The sequence below is a fragment of the Microtus ochrogaster genome, chromosome 18, assembly GCF_000317375.1.
Source record: "Microtus ochrogaster isolate Prairie Vole_2 chromosome 18, MicOch1.0, whole genome shotgun sequence".
NCBI lineage: Eukaryota > Metazoa > Chordata > Mammalia > Rodentia > Cricetidae > Microtus > Microtus ochrogaster.
In genome coordinates this window covers 1,657,319-1,677,220 of record NC_022020.1, presented here as the reverse complement: position 1 = coordinate 1,677,220, position 19,902 = coordinate 1,657,319, and the positions used below count along the sequence as shown (strand labels likewise).

At 47.4% G+C, this 19,902-nt stretch overlaps 1 protein-coding gene across 42 annotated transcripts in view; it reads right to left on the bottom strand.

Moving 5' to 3' along the window:
* The window catches only part of Celf4 (CUGBP Elav-like family member 4), a 281,414-nt gene extending 262,676 nt beyond the window's left edge, over positions 1 to 18,738 (bottom strand). For 41 of the 42 annotated variants that reach the window (XM_026783333.1, XM_005355716.3, XM_013349350.2 and 38 more), the window contains exon 1: positions 18,317 to 18,738. In XM_026783333.1, coding sequence (XP_026639134.1) covers positions 18,317 to 18,602 — 286 coding nt within the window. In that variant the 5' untranslated portion in view covers positions 18,603 to 18,738. The remainder of the gene's footprint in view (positions 1 to 18,316) is intronic. The other variant, XM_026783361.1, reaches the window with a different exon arrangement.
* Between the last annotated feature and the right edge of the window lie 1,164 nt (positions 18,739 to 19,902).

Sequence of the window (19,902 nt, the reverse complement as noted above, 5' to 3'; positions counted from 1 at the left end):
CACGCACACACACACACACACACACACACACACACACACACACACACAGGATACCTGGGCATTCAGGATAGTGGTATGGTCTCTCTGTCTGGAGGACACTTTCTAACTCTTTCCACTGCCCTTCTTCTCAGTAGCCTCCCTTCCCATGCTCCGTCCAGGGACACCCATGCTCGCATCCACTTTCAGAGCTTCAGGAGTGCCCACCCAGGGTGTTGGACTAATCTTTTCTGTTTTTTCCATGCACTTGGTAGAAACTGTAGTCATAGACGTACACACAATCTGTCACTAAAATTTGGCTCAGCTGAGCCGTTGCAGCCCACACACGCCTGCATAAACTCAGCACGTATGAGCGCACATGTCCACACATCTCCTTGCCTGGTCTCACAGGCTGAGACTGGCTTGTACACATATGGAGGAGGCATGCACTGTTACACACACACACACACACACGCTACACACTCCATGTAGGCATTTGTGTGTGCGCATGTACACACACACACACACACACACACACACACACACACAATCTCATTTCTTACTGCAGCCACAGTGAAGGGTTCCAGATCTTGGATCTCTGCCCAAGATTCTCAGGCTGGGTACTGGGGTGGTCTTGGCATAAGGTGTGAATAATTCTAGATCTAGGAGAGGGAGGATGGGGCTTTCCCAGGAGAAGGGAGTTTTGCCTTCTTGTATTGTTTTCTCTTCTCAGAGTCAGCACAGAAAACGCATCTCTTCCCCACATTGGTCCAGGGTATGTGGCGTGTACTCTAGGGTTTGTGAAAAACCTGAGGTTACAACATGAATCCACACAGGATGTCCCAGAAGACATGTCACGGTGTACTGCAGCCTAGCGCAGAGGTGCCGTCCACCACCCTTCACTCTTGCAGTCCCTGCAGAGTATGTCTGCGCAGAAGGATGGCACATGTGCACTGTCCCAGCAACAACCCATTGCATATCAGGTCCAACAAAGGGCTCAAGCATGTGCCATTCAAGTGGGCTGTGCACTGCTTGGGAAGCCAACTGGTGGAGAGACCCAGGTGGACTCACTCCAAGATCCTCAGGCATTGATTCATTTAAAGAAAACTAAACCAGTTGTATTCCCAAGTAAGCACCTTCACCATGTGTAACCAACCCAGTGAGTATTCTCTTACTAAAGCTGAATGGAGTCACTTCATCTACCAAGTATGTCCCTATAGAATAGCAGGAGTCCCACAGACTGAGAGCACCCTTAGGTGGTCACAGCAGCCTGGTTGAGCAAAGGGTCCACTCTCTGTCTCTGAGCCACAGCAGGTGGCAGTCTCCAATGCCTGGGGACCCACTTGTCCTATCTTCTCAACCGCTGCCACTTCTGCTAGAGTGCTGTCCTTTACAGAGCTGAGAGCCAGTGTCTGCCCATAGGACTGTGTGGCCCTTGGGAGGTCTGCCCTCAGTCCCTGCAGGACTTTGGAATTGGGCAGATGGGTAGAAATCTGCCCTAGATCCAAAGATGGATGTAGTCAGAAGGATGCAGAGGGAGCACAGTCAGCAAACGCCTTCTGGGCATTTGCTGATTTCTAATGAGGTTGTGGTCTCAGGCTTAGGGGTCCTCCTGGGCTACACAGGGAGATCCTTTGGCCTGTTTTGATTATATACTATGCCATTTTCAACACGTCTACAAAACAGCTGATTTTGTTACACCTAACAAGTTAGGTCATTCAGCTGTGTGTGTGTGTGTGTGTGTGTGTGTGTGTGTGTGCGCGTGCACACACACAGACGTTTGTGCTTTTGATTAATTAAGCTTTGTCATTAGAGACAGTTTAGTGTGTGTGTGTGTATTAAGGTTTGTGTGTATCTCTATATGTGTTTCTTTCAAGTGTCAGTGTGTCTGTCAGAGTGTCTCTAGGTGTGTGTGACCATGCACATGTGCCTATCTTTGGATATTTGAATGATGGTTTCTATACGGGTGGCATGTGTGTGTATGTGTGTGTGTATGAATTAACCTATATGATTGTGTTCCACTGCATATGGTGTATCCACAGGCAACTGTGTCTGTGTGTCCTATGTCTGTGTACCCAGAAATGTGCACGAATCTTTCTCTGTGTGCCTGAATCTTCAGATCCTCCGCACGAGATGGCAGGGACGGACACGAGAAAACACTAGCTGATACACCGCAGATGTGGGTGATGGCGCTGACCTTCGAGTCTGTAAGAGGAGATGTGGTAGCTTGAGGACAAGAAGAACGGGGTGTGCGAAGCCAAGTCGAGCCGCTGTTGTCAGAGATCTCATTTTCTTCACAGTCAAATGGACGCAGTGACATTTCTGTCTCTTTGTCAGGAGAATTTGCTGAGCTAATATAGGCAAGAGGGTGTGTGTGCCACACAGTAGGTTCATTATCAATCATATTTCCTGTCTACCTGTGACTCTCAGTGATCCCTCTCTTATTTTGTGCTCTGAGAAGGACAGCCAGAACCATTTGGTGTTCTGGTGGGGACTCTGGCCTGTAATTTGGATGGATGAGCCGAGACAGTTAACTATTCTCACGATGTGTGCCTGTCTTATCTAATCCCCACAATGACCTTAAAAGGTGAGCTGAACAGGTTCACTGTAGTGATGTGAGGGAGGAGAAACTGAATTCTGGAGTGGATGGAGAGGGGATTGGGATCTTACACTCCCAGAGGCCCCCTGAGGCCAAAGACGCCTATAGTTGTACAGCCTGACCAGAAGGGTGATCACACAAATCCCCGACACAACCGGCTGTGCTCTGAATGAAATCAGAGGGACAACTCTTATAAAAGACCGTAACTCGAAGGTGGTTCCGACCACCTGCACAAAGACACTTCTGTTCACCCAGTTAAAGAGGGTGGCGGCCACCAAAACATGCTCATGAGTCTCATCTCTTAACTTATTGACAGGGTCTTAGTGACCCTGTATGGTGTGCGCTAGTTCCCCAAACACACATCACAGCACAGTAGTGATGGAAGGCAGTGGGGTCACAGTTAAGCTCCAGAAGGAGCCTTTTCAACCAGAGATCCTTGGAAAAGGGTACACGCACTTTCACATTTAACACAGAGCAGCTTTGTCAGGGAGATCTTAGTGTATGGTGGGTGCCCTACCGCCCGGAGGTGCTAAACCCCAGAAGTCTGCCTGCTGGTCCAGCCTCTTCCCCTGGTTTGCCCAGGCCCCCAACCCTGCCTCACCAGCAAGCATCCCAAGCCCAAGCTGCTCTGTTCATTCTGGCAACATTTCACCAGGCTGCAATTTTCCTTCATCATTCAGTTTTCATTTTTCTTTACAAAATAAAATAGGTACAATTGGACCTGGCTGTAACAGAGCTAGGATGAAGCAAGTTGCAGGAAAGTGTTCGGTGTGGTAAAATGCTATATAAGCAGAAGGTATATGATAACATGAAAAATACATAAGGACATGTATGACACAGTGTGTAAGATGGTGTGACTTTAAGTGACAAGAAGACTTCCGTGTAGAGGCTGTATGTGTACAATGAACACAGGACTCAATGCAGCATCTGATGCAGCTTGTGCTATGTTCTGCAACTCCGAGGATTATCTAATATTTTATGTCATGTCCTATTCCCAATTCACTGGAAAAGTATAATTGAAATCACTCTTACAGTAGGCATTTTTGGCCTTCTAAGCACAAGTCCTGAGAAGATTTCACCACTGGTCAGCAATATAGCCCACTGGGTGGGAGGGAGGTCCAGGGAAAGACAGAATACCCTGGCAATAATCTGGCCAAGTGGTGCAGCAGAAAGAGGGCCATCTCGGGAGGAGGTAGAGGAACTGGGCTTGTCAGTGATTGCTCCTTCTATTTATGAAGCCAGATGAGGAGCTATAGGGCTTGCGGTGGGCCCTGTGTCTGTTGATTAGCTGGCGATTATATTGATGATGTAATAAAAATTCACTTTGTCTATTAAGTTTCACCAGGACAATCAGAGAGAGATTAGATAAAAATCAGAGGAAATGAATAACAGAACAGAGGAGAAAGTCACGAGTCTTATCCACCATGGTCTCCCTTTTTTTTCTCTCTTTGCTGTCTTGAAGGGGAGGGCATGAACAAAGAAAGCCCATCCCTGGCACTCAGGATAGCTATCTGTTCCAGAAACCTCCCCAGCAGAGCTTTTTCTCTGAAGGGATTTCATGTTACAAGTACGACACTGCTTTCAATTTGCCATCTGCATATAATTCTGTAAACCTTCGGCATGGCTGCTGGCCCTGTTGAGAGACCAGAATGATGGGCCCAGGTCTCTCTGTTGCTATAGCGTGGTGGGTAAGACCCCATGTGTTCCTCCCTGCTCCGAATCAGGTATGCCACGCTACTTAGGGCCCTCTCTACCTGACAATGTCTTGATTCCCTCTGGTGTGGTCTGCGTTGATGCAGATCCTTCTTCTCTTACGGCTCGGGCTCTGAGAGGCCTGTTAGGAGGTACATGTCATGATGATGGTCACACATTAATGTCCACTAGTCGCTAGGGGCACTTCTGCCCAGACTGATCTGTCAGATCAACAAGAGGCTGGACTTGGGAAGGACAGGAAAAGAAGGTCAGTTTGGGTTGGTGCCCATTGCTGGAGGGCCCTAGCTTCTGGTTTGGGAGCCTGGGGCTTGGGGCTTGGAAAAATGGGTGGGGCCCATGTGGAGGGGTCAGAGGGACCAGGAACTATGAAAGTGCTGAGTAAACATGATTGGTAACTTCTGTATCTCTGCAGGGAGCTGAAAGCCCCCAATATACTTGCGATCTTGGATTTAAGACTAGCCCAGAAGTTTTAGGAGATGCCCAGTTCTGGTCTCTGCTGAAAAGTCCTGGGAGTCAAACACAAAGATCAAGGTCTGCAGGAAGGGGTTTCTCTCCTCTAAAAAGACGAATCTGATGGTTCTCATCTCACCTCTCCCTGTTCTGAGCTGTTTTCTCTCGCTGAGATGGGAAAGGCCCCTCACTGCTGCCTGGGGCCTGGCATCCCTGGGCAAACATTCTGCTCGCCTTTAGAGCAGCATGCCATGGCACCTGTGAGGATTCTTTTTAACTGCAAGACCAGTGTCACCCCGGGAAACTGTCCCCTGGCTGCTGTCCAGCTCCTCCTGCATCAGGGAATGCTCGGAGAGGAAGGGTGGGGAGTGCAGGAAGATTCTAGTCCCAGAACCCTCCGTGGGTGACTGGAAAAAGTCGTCCTTTGTGGGCAATCTAGGTGCCTGAGTCGGTTATGGGGAGCATGAACACAGTTTAAATATTCCGTGAGTAATTTCTGAGCCCAAGCAGGGTGCAGTGGGGAAGGCTGAAGGACGCTGCAGCCCCAGAGCAGGTGAAGACTGAGGACAATCCCGCAGGTTCTCTGTGTGTGTCGCTGATTTCCCTGAAGCCCCTGGACCCCACCCACCTGTCCTTGGCCCCCTCTTCCTGAGCCAGGCTGATGACGGGTCCAGATTTATCCACAATGAGAAATTCCTTTGTCCATCACTCTGAGAACGAGACTTCATTGTAGTGGGACAAAAAAACAACACAGAACGGAACACGACAGAACGCCCTGACCTGTCGGCTTGGCAGCTTCCTGCTCTGCCTTTTTGCCGTTAGCGACTTTGGGAATTTTGCTGTTTCCTCTAGACCTGGGGATCTGGTACCATCCCCATACCCCTACCCGAGGTTTCATATTGAGGGGTTTCTTATCCAAGGCATTTTCTTTGGGAGGCTTTATGTTTGTGGGGTTACCATTTTTATACCCGTAGTTATTACTATGGTGGTGAGCATGGGTCCCCACCTCTGAGATCAGGACGCCACAGTCAGAGAATTGTCTTCAAGTGGATCTGTGCCTCCCCCAGAATGGGTTCTGTCCTCCCATCAGACCCAGGGACTTCCCTGTGGTGTATCAGGCATCTCCACAGGCATCCCCCTCCCCCTTGTTTGCAGCCGCCATCTGTCTGTGTATGTGGTGTAGTTGTGGAGGGGAGTGTGTGGGGAGGGTCAGGACACCTGAGGGAAGTTGTACTTGCATCTGCGACACTCCTGCTTTCTGCTGACCTAGGGACCGCTCTCTTCCTGGTTATCTGGCCTTTGCTGTGACCAGACCTCCTAAATCACTGGCTCAGCTGAGACAAGGTCAGAACAATAGAAATTAATTTTTGGCAGAGAAACTTGAGAAACTACGACAGAAACAAGCCAAGGCCAGAGAGGAAGCGGGTGGACAGACAGGGTGCAGGGTGTCACTCCCATAGGAGAGGTAGTCTGGCTCCGTTCCCGCAGGTCTAGTCTGTAAGCTTGGTCCACTGAGGGTCCCTGGAGTGGCAGGGTATAAGGCTGGCCGGCCCTTTGGAAGACAGTCCCTGCCCAGGGTACAGTATTACGCATCCATCCATCCATCCATCCATCCATCCATCCATCCATCCATCCATCCATCCATCCTGTAGTTACGGCTCAGCCTAAGACACACACCTTTTCCTAATGGAGACACAATTCTTCACCTGCTGCTCCTTTTCCCTCCCTGAGGGGCCAGCTCAGTTGCCCTGGTCTAGTTCACCCCTCCCCCCATTCCTTATTCCAGCGTATTTTCAAGCTTGCCCAATAGGATTTCTGTGGAATTGGCTCTAAAGTAAATTAAATGGCTAGCTTCTTGCAGCAGCAAGGGCAACAGTACTGAGCGATTCTTGCTTTTTCACTAGAAGGGTTATTAGTTTTTTAAATCAGAAAAGAAACTAAAGCCTTGACCACAAGCCAGAAACAGATCTCTAGCCCTGTGTCTCTGCAGCTCCAGTGAGCCAGACTTCCGGTGCTGCTTGGAATCTGGTGGCTGGTGGGTATGTAAATCAGTCCCTAACCCATCCTGCCTGGATTCAGATTTGACCGCAAGATGTGCTGGGCTGATGTGAGCCTCTGCTAGAATGTTTGCGGAAGTCCCGGATGGTGATGTAAGTTTGAAGTCAAACCATGTCAGGCCCTAAATACAGACAAGATTTTGGTTCTTCCTCCAACAAAAGGAAACTTCTCATCACATGGAATTAAGAATCAATACAGTACCAAACCGGACAATCACTGTTTAGTTTTGAAACAAAACAAAGCCCATATAAGTTGAGAAATGATAATACTTTCTGAATTTTCTGGTTATTTTGTGTGTCCTTGTTTGGTTGATTTCTCAGGCTCAGACCTGACATGCTGAGAGAGGAAAATGGCCCTGGCTCCTGATCATTTACTCCCACAGGGTTAGGCAGGCCCTGGGTGACTGCCGGCACTGTGGAAGGTCGCTCAATTGTGAGGGGCCATCGGAGGTGTGTGAGTTCTTTTTCTCACCGTCAGAGGGCAGGCGACAGCCAGAGGAGATAGGACCTCTTTCACAGTTGGGGCACTCCGCCCCACTCTCCCGAAAAAGGGGCTAAAGCCGAGGTCAGGCTTTGATGTTTGCTGCCTTCCTTTCTGAAGTTACTCGCACCTTAGACTTGTGGCTGAGGAGGGGACAGAGGCATGTCTGTGGCGGGGGGGGGGGGGGGATAAACTCGGGCACCAGTTCTCACCTTTCCCTCTCAACTTTTGAGACCACTTTGGGACCAGACTCAAGCTTAAAGCCTGAGGGTGACCTAGCTGGAAGGCTGGCTGGCAGTTCTGTGGAGGGAATTGTAGCAGTTAGTAAGGGCACAGAGCCCCACTGCTGAATGGGATGTAGAACAACATGCCACATGGTGGCTTCCTATGTGTGGGGAGCAAATACGCTGGGGATCTGATGGGACCTGTCTGCTGGAACCCTAGCAGAAATACCTTCCTCCAGAGACACCTCTCTCCCCATCCAAACAGAGAAAGCTGTATCTTACCCTCCTATGCACTCTAAGGCAGGCCCCTGCTACTCGCCCAGGACCTCTCTCGGTTATCTTTATTCTGCCTTAGGACTGGGTGTGAAGGCAGGCTCCCTCGGAGCATTCTTGTAGTCTTTTGGGTTTGGGCTGGTGGAGCAACACTGGGGGTTCTTTCCTCTCTTTCCTGTGAACACTTCCAGGCCGTCCAAGGACTACCAGGATGAGCCAGGACGTCTTTGGGAAGAAGAAGAAAAAGTTTGAGCAAACCCCAAATTAATACTAAGGTTAAAGAAGCCTGACCTTTTCTTTCGTCTCTTGATGAAAGTAGAGGTGAGCCTCGGTGGGAGCTAGCTTTCCAGATTCCAACATTCTTATCTCACCATGATCAATGCATACAGGAAACTCTGAGCCTCTGCTTCCAAGAATGCACCTGGGAGACTGATCTAAACAAACGCTTTTCCTCCAGGACCCCTCTAAGCTGTGATGTGCACCCTTACAACGCCAGGGCCCAGTTCTCTACTCAGTCAGTGGGGCACACTGCTCCAACTCTCTCTTCTTCCTTGGAGATAGACCTCTTCTCACACATATGCAGAAGGAACAAGGGTGCTCTTCCTGCCTCATCCGGTGAGACCAAGCCAAGCCAAGTATTGACTTGATATAAAGATATGGATATGTTGGATGGATAAAGGTTAGGAGATCTAATTTCTTTCTTTTCCTGTCCAGAGGACACTTCTCCTCCACCTCGCCCTGCTGGAAGGCAGAGGGCAGAAGAGGGAGTGCTGTTATCAGTTAAACAGGAATGCCTCCATCCTCTCTGGGCTCATCTCAGGAGTTTATGAAGCCCCTGGGAGCAAGGTCTCCTCTCCCAGCATCGTCACCTCCCTGGATATTCTTAGAACCAGTCAATATGATTAATTTTACATGGGAGTAATTTCCTGCTATTGTTGTGGAGCCCTCCTGGCCTCCCCCATCAGCAGCAGCATGATACTGTTTCTGGTTATATTGGTCAACCAAGATATTGATATTATTTGTCCACACAACTGAATCACTCTGGGCTGGCTGTCACATTTCTTTAAAAGGTATTGATAAGCCCATTACAGGAAGGGCATATACACTCTTCAGTGTGTGTGTTCTATTTCAAGCACCTGTGAGAATCCACCTACATTGGTTAGATGCGGAGGGAAGGATGGATGCAATTTGCAGGAAGACATCTGTGTACATATGCTTGAGATGCGTGCGTGTGTGTTGAACACCAGCCCTTTTAGAGCTGATCAAATAGTCAATTAGAACATTATAGGGAGGTAGCAGAATCAGAGAGTCCCTACAAATACACTGTGATGTCGTGTTTGATCTTGCATGCCTCTTGTCTCCCAGGACTTGTGAGAGAAGGTTTGACTTTATAAAGATATTACTAGGTTGATGCTTCATTCTCTTAATTTACCTGCCAGGTGAGAGCTAGTATTCACTGCAACTGCATGACCAGAATCAACCACAGAGTTACATCAAAGGCCATTCTACAGGCTGGACTTGAGCAGCATGCTTCCTCTCTGACTTGGTTTCTTATAGTTTTGGTTGTGAGCCTAGCCTTTAACGGCAGAGCCATCTCCAGCCCCTGACTTGGTTTCTTTATCTGTGAACAGACAACAATAATTCCTCTGGCTCTACTTTCTTAAGGCCAGAAGCAGGGAGGCTGACTCAGCTCGGGCTCTCAATTCTGTGCACTGATTCTCCGGTCAGAAGAATGCTTGGCAGACCAGCAGACCTTGCTGATTCTGTTCTGTGGTCCAGCCTTCTGCCTTATGGAAGGGAATGGGTGCTGGAGTTCTGTGTTGCAGGCATGCTTTGGGTATGTGTGCATGTCTGTATACCCAGGTGCCCAGACCTGACACTTATGTGTCTCTGGACCTACCTGTATTGATAGGGAGGTGTCAGAGATCATGTCTTTGCCAGCTAGCTCTACAGTGTTCACATCCAAAAATGCTCCCTTGTAGGGGTGTCCCCTCACTTGTCCCCATGCAAAGAAGCTGGTTAGTTTGAGAGATCCTCTGGATCTTCAGATCCAGCATATGAATAAACCAGACATGGATTAATTAGGTGTGACTGCATCATTAAATTAGAATAATGAACAAACAGGCACGTATGGCGTTCAAATCTGCCTAGAACGACTCCAAGGGCTGATTTCAACTATGTCACCTGTCAGTTAGTAGGTCTGAGGGATACTGGAGTGAAGTTTCTGTTATGTTCTGAGCAGCGGTTCCTCCAGGAATCCTCTACCCTGTGCTAGGGCTGTCCTTCACTGGGAACCCAGCCTCCACAACTGGACCCAAACAACACGGTTCGATACAGCATCATCTATGCATGCTTCGGCTGTTCACATTTCTCCATGTGAAATATGGCAGAGGCTCAGGTGCTCAAGAGATGGGAGGGAGAAGTTAAGAGGTGTGGGCAGAAGATGGGAAAGGTATTGATCTCATAATATTTATATGCTGGTGTACCATGGCTATACATGTACTTACACACACACCCTCCTCCAATAGCTTTGTTTCCACTACTTCTATTTTTCTCCCACATACTCTCCACATAGATTTATAGGTGAAATGAATCTTAGTTGTGTAATTTTAGAAACAACTGTGAAAATACAACCCTAAGTCCTCAACCAGCATCACCAATCATATTTCCTATCCTAGGACACACAACTGTGTGGAAGAACTGCTTGTTTTTTCTTTTTTTAATAAAGGGGAGGAAACGAGAGAGAGAGAGAGAGAGAGAGAGAGAGAGAGAGAGAGAGAGAGAGAGAGAGAGAGAGAGAGAGAGAGAGAGAGAGAGAGAGGAGAGAGAGTCAGAGAGGAGAGAGAGAGGAGGAGGAGGAAGAGGAGGAGGAGGAGAAGCAGCAGCAGCAGCAGCTTGCTGGCCTCATTAGCAGGTGGTAGGGCAGTCTAATACACGGATGGTGTGGTTGTGAGATCTGTTAAGTGTACAGAAACCTTTGATTCTGTGGCCTTTCTTAACAAAGGTGATAATTAATTAAAGCAGGGTGTACTGCAATAAAGTAACATCGCAGTTGGTTTGTGCAGGGTTGTCCAGAACCAGCCTTCCAAAGTTGCTCTCAATTAAACCCTTGTTGCAAGCCAGCTCATTATCAGTTTTTTTTTCATCCTGAGTTTGATCACTATTTTTGGTACTCACAGAACTAGAACTATGTCTTTCTTCATGAGAGCGCCCATTTATTTATTCTTGCAGATGCCACATAGGATCTGCTCTTGAGCTGAGCTGCTGGGAATCGCCGTTTTAGAGCCTCAATCAGCTCATGTTGGAGAGGAGATACAACAGGGATAAGAGAAGGCAAATTCAGATCAAGTGGAAGGGGAGAAACCCTGTGAATGCATAATCCTGAAAGCATCTACTCGTGAAGGACTCAGAAACCAGAGGGATTTCCAAGTTGATAGACTTGCTGTAAAAGCCTCCTCCATTTCCACTCAGCAAGCTCCTAGTGGCCCCAGATTGGTACAGTGCCATAGCCACAGCCCTGCTACAGTTGCCTACAAGAACACCAGGTGGGAATTCTATGGGCAACAACCCTGGTTTCTGAGTCAATCAAGAGTAGATGAGAACTTTGGTTGCCTCTGTGATTGTCTTTCTGTCCTAGAACTTGTAGCTCCATCTTTGTGTGGTCAATAGGCGTATTTGCTCCTTCTTCAGGTCCCATTTTGGGTTGGGTAGGCTTCCTTAGTAGCAAGGATGAAGAAACGAGGGAGAGAAAAGGTGATGGACAATGAATGGGCTACCGTTGAGTCAGGAGGAAAGGGCGGTTGCTGGTCCAGTCTCAGGAGTGATTGGACAGGACAGAATGCTTTCTACCATTCTTGGAGAGACCATGCATTTAAAAGACTTGAAAATAAAAAGAAGTAATGGGGAGAGGGGATGTGCTTCCTTGTTATAAAGAGCTCAGAAGGAGGGCAATTGGGCGTCTGCCACGCCCTGCTTGCATTTAGAGAGAATGCATCCCAGAGCTCAGAGGGCCTGTTGGGACCAACTGAACTTGTCAAGGGGTGTGTGTGTGTGTGTGTGTGTGTGTGTGTGTGTGTGTGTAACTCATGAAAAAAAGTAGGCTGGGATGTCAGGGGCAGTGTGTGGGGTAGGGAAGCCGTGGGTGGGAGCTCAGTCCTGCAGAGAGCTGGGTTCTGTGGCTGGCTTTTCAGATCCCAGATGGAAGGTCGTTTCTAAAATGAGTCAATGAGCGAACAGAAACAGGCCAGACTTCAAAGAGTGATGGGTGAGGGACAAGGATGGGATTCTCTCCCAAACCTGGACTTCTGAGTGGAAAAACCATGCAGATGAAAAGAAGCACACCTCCACACTGCAACCCGAGCGCTGACAAATTCAAGCCACGAGCTCTGAGGGGGAAGATGGATATAACAAGGAGGGCAGCCCTTCTCTCCAGCTCTCTTCTTCTTCTCCATTGTCCATATCCTGATGTTGTATATAGCCCTGCGTGGTGAAATTTTTCTTCACATCATCTCTATACCACTTGTCTCTGCCACTCTTTCCTAAGCATACATGTTTCTCTGCATACAGCACGTGCGCGCACACACACACACACTAGCTACACAGGCCACAACGTCTTCCTGCTTCCCACCCTCTGGTACTCAGACGCAGACTGTCTTTCACAACCCCTGGCTCTTGCATGTCACATGGGATTCCCTTTCAAGCTCAGAAGTCACTTCAATCTCAACCACTGTCAAACAGTACACCCAGCTTCCATCTCGCGTTTTGACCCTACAGTGCTGCTTTTTGAAAATTTCTGCTTGCAGTGTTGGATCTTGGTCACTGTTATATCTCCTTTACACTCTATAGCCACCCCTACCAAAACCCTTCTCAGCTGAGATCATTCTTGGTCAGACTGGAAAATGACCCTCTTCCAGGGACATGGAAGTTGTGAGCTTTGAAGTGTTTCCTCTAAATCGGTCTCCGACAAAGTTGGAACTAGCTATTTTCTTAACTGATGAGGTGGGGGTCTTTGCTGTCTTCTTGGGCATTCCCTCCCATCCTGGTTTATCTTCTAGAATGATGAGAGTGGCGATACTAAGAGTAGTAATGGTGATGTGATATCAGAAATGTCCCTGGCATCAGCTCTTACAAAAATAAACTCTGAGAACTTCTCAATGACTGTCCATGGAGTTGCAACCTTAGAATGCATTTTTCTAATTGTTTTCAAGCAACGACTTCATTAAAAATAATCTTTGGTTTTACTTTGTTTTGTGTTTGAGAGGTCACAGACCCAGGGAACATGGAGGAGGAAGTGGAGGGAACTTCAAGGGGTTCTTTCAATACAGCCGGGAATTACCATTCCAGACTGGGCTGGGGGCACGTGTGCCTCTCAGCTGAACTACAATTAAATCTAGGCTAGCCCTGCTTTTCATATATGTCAAATGCAGTTAACAGTTCTTATACATGGATGAACATTTGGACACATGTGCATGCTAATTTGCCTATGTGTGCCGATTCACAGAACATCCGTTTTAAAGATAAACAAAATTATGCTCAAAAGAGAATAAATAATCTCTTAAATAAACAAACCATCCCATTATTTATTTTATTGCTTTCAAATAGGACAAACTTAATTTGGAATTTGGAATCTGGAATTTGGAGATCTTTAAATGGTTAATGTTGCTTTGACATGCTTTAGTCTCCAAATGATTTCTACTGATCTTTTGTGTATGTGTGTATGTGTGTATGTGTGTGTGTGTGTGGGTACTTTAGAGTATTTTTTCCTTGTTTTCTTATCCTAGCTATCCAATTTTTCCTATCGCTGACGAGGCCAACCTTTCTTTTAGCAGTTATAAATATGTAACCAGTCATTCAGCCAGTCTATTTTTTTCCCTGGACAAAACTGACTTTTTATTTTTTAAAGTAATTTTTAAAAAGTTCATCTTCATTGAGTTGACACACATGCTGATACTCAGTTTTTCTCTCTTAGATTCATTTGAAAATGGAAGCCAGATAGTGCTTCACAGATTTAATTCACCTATAAGCACAGCAATAGGAAAAAAGTCCATTTTGGTTAAAATCAAGAGGTGGACATTTGACGTTCCAAAAAGCAGTTGTGTCTTTAAACTAGAACATGAGATGTGATTTTATGAAGATAGTTATAGATTGCCAAAACATAACCATAACCTCCATCTCTCTTCTCCCTCCCACTTCCGTACCAAATCAAGGGGCTTCAGATGTTTCCTACCTAGATGCAGCTGAAAGAAGAGGTTGTGCAATTGATAGGATATATTAAAATGTTGCTTCCCCCCGAAGCCGAATACACAGAGGATTTGTTACTCAGTCCCCACCCTTCTTCTGCATGGAGTGTGATAGTCCAGAGGCTGCTGCCCCTGCAGCAATAGCTCCTGAGTGTGAAGCCCCTTACTCTAGTGAATATCAGGATATTACTAGAGTTGATTTTTGACCATTCAGTCGCTAAAAATCTCCATGCAGAGTAGCTTCCCACCAAATAATAAGAGGACGCTGATGGAGACCTAGCTGTTTAGATTAAAATGCATTGTAGGTTCCCAAAACAAGCGTACATCAGTGGTAAAGGCAGTTTAAATCTTTGGGGACAATCCTATGTTTAGATTACATTAATTCATAAATATTATACTAAATACCACTTAAATTGGACTTAAATGACTTCAGAGATAATGCATTATAATATGGCTATCCAGAGAGCGCTAGTTTTTATGTATCCAAGTAACTTAGTCTTGGCTGCCTCCTATTTGCTAGACAGGACCAAAGTTATGAATGGATTTCTGGTGTATTCATGTGTGAAGTAGTGGTGTGTGTGTGTGTGTGTGTGTGTGTGTGTGTGTGTGCATGCGAGTGTATACAAGTATGGATATGCGTGTATATTTATGTACTTTCAATCATCATTTCTGTTCTCCAGGAAACAAAAAGAAGTAAAAGAAAAATGAGAAAGGAAAGAAGTAGACTAGTGGGTGACCTATTCCCTTTTCCAGGGAAGAAAAATTCTACAAAACAGGGTGAAATTGGCCCTCAGCTCATTTCTGCTGCTATCCCGGGAATTGGCTTCTCTCTTGTTTGATCAATACTACAATGTCTTTCTCTTTGGAGTCTGAAAAAACAATCTTTCCAAAGTGTTTCGAATTGGGGAGAAGAGAAGGTTCTAGTTAGCGGGAGTTTGCATTGCAGTGGGCTTTCTTCTGTGCGTATTGTTTCTTTGATTTTGATTTGGCCTTTTTTTTTTCTTTTTCTCTCTGCCTAGCACACAGACCCTTCCCACCAATTGCTTGCTGGTCTCTAGGGGGTAAATTTACCTTTACAGTAATTATCCCACTCTGCAGCTGCTATTTGCTGCTTCCCAGTCCAACAGCCTTTTCTGGATGGGGGGGGGTTGGGATGATCCACACCACCCACCAACTCCCTCCTCCACAGACTCCCAATTCGACTGGAGTAATTGCCTTTTAAGGTGCACTCTACGCATGGCAGGTATTCCATTAGCCCTTGGAACTCCTCCCTTTTATAGTCACCTGAAATGGCAGGTGGCCAAGGAATAGATACCCACCTGAAACCTCATGCATATCATTTAGATTTTTACTAATTTTTAGGAACCGATATTGTACACATCCACCCACACTGGAGGACAGTGTCTTGTTAGGTCTCTCAATTATATCCCAGTGTAATTCGTTAGAAGTTAAACACTCAGATGCCCTAAACCAGGCTTAACAAAGGCATGGTTCCATTCCTAGCCTCACACTGTCAGTTTAGAGACTAGGAAGATATAGAAGCCAGGTGCAGCTTTCATTCTTAAAGTCTCATCATGCTTTTTTAGTTAGGAGCAATTAATCACCAATGGCAAGCAAGCAATTTTTTTAGGTGGCTAGAGGCTTATTTTATCAGGGTTAGCTAATAAATCAGACAGCATCAGTGAAGTAGGAGTTCAAACTCTGCTAGGACTGAATAAACAGCTCTTAGAAATGCTTGAATTTATTCAGCTCTATGAGAGCATCTCAATACTGTCCAGGATGTGGTGGACCAACCCTGACTCTTAAAATTCAGAAGGATGGAGAAGCAGGAACTTTCTTAAGGGAAAATATATGCCCAAATTATAAATGACAAGGGGGCAACAATGAGGCACCCAGTATGCCAGAGCCAGCAGTCCTGCCTGTCACAGACTGAGCCAGTTTACAAGAAGAATTATTTGGGAAATGAAGTTTTACCTTTCTTAGGAATCCTTGATAAACTGCACATTGTACATTAGTGTGTATGTGTGTGTGTGTGTGTGTGAGAGAGAGAGAGAGAGAGAGAAGAGAGTATGTAGTGTATGTGTGTGTGTATTCACATGTGTACATGTGTACCAAACCTTCTGTAGCTTCCTGATGAAAATAATAGAAATTCTTTACTTCAATATGAGAGAGTTCAAATTACACTAGGCACAAAGTGCTGGTATCAGCAAGGGATTATTGAGAAGGAAACATGGAATATGTTAGAGTTTATCTGCACTGGAAATAGAGAAGTGATAAGGTGCTCCAATACAGAGCCCACAGAACATTCAGCTCCCCACAACTGGATTCTAATCTTTTAAAACTTTGAAATCTTAAATCACTACAGGAACCTATTGTTAAGATGGGCAGCTTCCCTCCTCCATGCTGTTAAAATTCTATTATTACTATTTTTAAAGCTGAGGAACTATTAGAATGACAAAGGTTTATACAAACCTTGATTAGCTTCTAGGGAGCTTGATTGGAAAGGAGAAAAAAAGTACAAAGACATGGTTGCCTCCAGAGGGAGGGGAAAAGAAAGTATTTTCCAAAATATTATTTTGAAGCCTGCCTCCCCCTTCTTCCCCTCAATCTCTTCTCTGAACAGACATTTTCTCCATATTGGATAAAGGTTGTTTTCTCTCTCCATGACAGCCCCCACCCTCACCCCACCCCAACAAATCTAGTATATTTCCATTCTGCTGTGCTTTTTTCCCCCTGCTATTCAACATGCCATTAACTTTAAGATTTACTCCTCAGCAGGCAAGCTGGAAGACGCTAAAGCCAATAAAAACTGCTCTCTGGGACTCCAACTAGGAAGACTTTGGAGCTCTGTTTAGTATTCGCATGAAGGGAGGGCTGGGGAATGAGGGTGGCCGTGGTAGTGAAAACCCTCTGCTGCTCAGAGAACCGCTCAGCTCTGCGCTCTGCACCTAATGTGCCGGAGGATCAGCTCTGTTCATAGCCCATTTCTGGCCAAAAACAAGGCTGCTCTCTGTGTGGGGGTGGGTGTACGTGTGTGTTTTCATCTTCAAAACCACCAGTTCTAACACAGCATCTTCCGTGGCTCTCCACACTGCTGTTTATTAAAACCGAACGTCCATACATCCCTACAACTTCCTTAGCCCCGTACTCCTTCCCTGCCTGGCCATCAATCTCTCTCAGAAAGCATTTAACTTGCCCACACAGCTCCAGCACCGATTAATCCCTGGTGCACATCCTATACATTACTGTTAGGGAGCGGAGCACTGGGCTAATTTCGTCACCCACCAGCCACCCACACACATTCTACAACTGAACTCGTTTGGGGCTCTGCCTTTAAGATAATAAAACAAGAAGAAAACAGGCAGGCTGCAGACAATCCCATGACCACTTTCCTAAAAAGTTGTTAGGTTTTAATTCTTTGATTATTTTGTCCCTACCTTCCCCAGGCACTCACGAGCAGTGTTTGCTTCTAGGGGGAAATAATACACTATGAAGCTCCCTGTATGGTGAGTTTGGGATAAATTATGGTTTATCTTTAAATATGCATTTCTTGTATGGATATATTCTTCCCCAAATCCCAGCCTCACTGGGGAAGGGGATTGTTCAGGCTTCCTAGACCCCTCACTCCACCCAAGGGACAGCTCTCTCCTTGCTCATTCTTGTCTTGGGTTTTTTTTTTTTTTATTACTCCTTCCAAATATCCAAAACAGCTCCTTCTTGCCAGTCACATACAACCAGACTACTGAGGCACACATCTCGCTAGGGAGAGTTTACTGTTAAATTGATAGCAAAATAAAAATATCTCTGCGAATTTGTTAGCTCTTTCCCCTTTAGACGGCCACACTCTTGTTCTGGCCCAAACAGAAGAGGAGGGCAATTCCTGTAGTGTTTTCAGCACCACGGCGATGGACAGCACCCCAGATCCTGGGCCAGCTGAGCGCCAGCTAGTCAGCTCAATTTTCTGGGTTTGCCCTGAGCAGCTGTCCCTATCCCAATCTTTCAAGTCTCTCGATCCAAAAGCCCCAGCCCCACTTGCCCCCATCCCTTCTTATTCCCATCTCCAGTCCCCACTGCCCTCTCTTAAGCACCGCTTCCATCGGCTGCTCGCCCCAAACCCAGCCTTGTCCCGGCGAACATCTCCCCACACACCCCAGCTCGGTCTCCGCTGCCGGAGCGCCTCCCTCCTCGGCGCCCGCCCGCGGCTCGCTTTCGCCCAGTCTCCCGCTTGCCAGTCTCTGGCCGGCCAGTTTGCTGCCCGCCCGCTCCTGCTCCCCGGCAAAGTTGGGAGGGAAAGGTGCTCTCACCTTTGTGCATGCCTGTGAACCTGTCCTTCAGAACCGTAAGCTCGTAGATCTTGCCGAACTCCTCGAAGAGGGGCTTGAGGTCCTTCTCATCCAGGTTTCGGGGGATCTGCCCAATGAACAGCTTGATGGCATCGTGGTCCTTCATGGGAATGGTCGACGGGTTCCCCGGGCTGTGGCTTAATCCGTTCATATGCCCGGCGCTGCCCGGGCTGCTGCCGAGCCCGTTGGTACTGAGGCTCGCGTTGTCAGCCTGTCCGTTTGCTAACGTGGCCATCTTTATATACATAGAGAAAAATCTTTCCTTTTATTCTTTCTCGCTCGCACTCTCTCGCTCCTCTCTCTCACTAGCTCGCTCGCGCTCACACACGCACACGCACACACACACACACGCACACACACACGCACACACACTCACACACACACGCGCGTACACACACACATACACACCATACACACACACACGCACACACGCACACACACACACACGCACACACACACACACACACGCACACTCGGGTTCTCTCCCCCTCGGTTTCCTACACCTCACTCTGCTCTCGGCTCTCGTTCTATGCTCTCTCTCCTCTCCTCTCTTCTTTTGCTCTCTCTCTCTCTCTCTCTCTCTCTCTCTCTCTCTCTCTCTCTCTCCCTCTCCCTCTCCCTCTTCCTCTCTCTCGGTCTGATGTGAATTTTTTTCTTCTTTTTTTCTTTTTTCTTTTTTTTACATTGAACAGACAGGATCTCTGTCCTTTCGGTTTAAACAGGCTGGACCGGTTCAAGTTCCCTGCCAGACCAGGGGTGGGGGTGGCGAGGGCGCGCAGTAGGAGGAGGGGAGAGCGGGGGCTGAGAGTGGGCGCGCTGGGGGGCGCACGGAGGCAGGCGGCGGCCGGGGGCAGGGCGGCCGGGGCGGCGCCGGCCTCGCGCGCCTCCCCCGTCGGCAGCCCCGCGGAGCGGCGGTGGTACAGTCCGAGACGTCCCCCGGCTATAAATAGCGCCAGGCGCATGGCTCTTTGGGAGGCGCTGAGATTCCGGGTCCCGCAGCCTCGGGCAGCGGGTGCCTGTTAGCCACCGGGGCTCCTGGTCTCTTCTCTTTGCCTTTTGGAGGTTATTTTATTTTTTTGTAATAGCAGCAGGTGCAACCTTTTGTATTTTCAAAGCATTGATTTTCATTTTCGTGTGGGTAGGTAGGGGGTCGTTATCCACTTAGCTGCTCTCTGTTAGGGCGACAGGCGGGCTAAGCAAAGGCAGGGACGGCGGGCGGGGCGGCGGTGCAGGCGGCGGCGGAGGTGGAATGGGCGCTTTTCTCTCCCATCTGGCTCCACTTATTTATTTATTTAGACTAGAAAAGCCAGTCGGCTTGGAGAGAGTCCGCCCAGAGACCTGAGTGCGCTCTAATCAGTGTCGAGAGACAAAAAAGAAAAAAGAAAGAAAGAAAGAAAAAGCGCTACATAAATATATATTATGTGGATAAATCTGTAGACAGGAGCTCTAGCTCGCGCGCTGTTTCTGTCTCTGCTTTTATCCTTCTCTCATCCCCAGGCTGCCAGAATAGCCCCCAAATTTCTCCACCGACACCGGATCCACCTGGG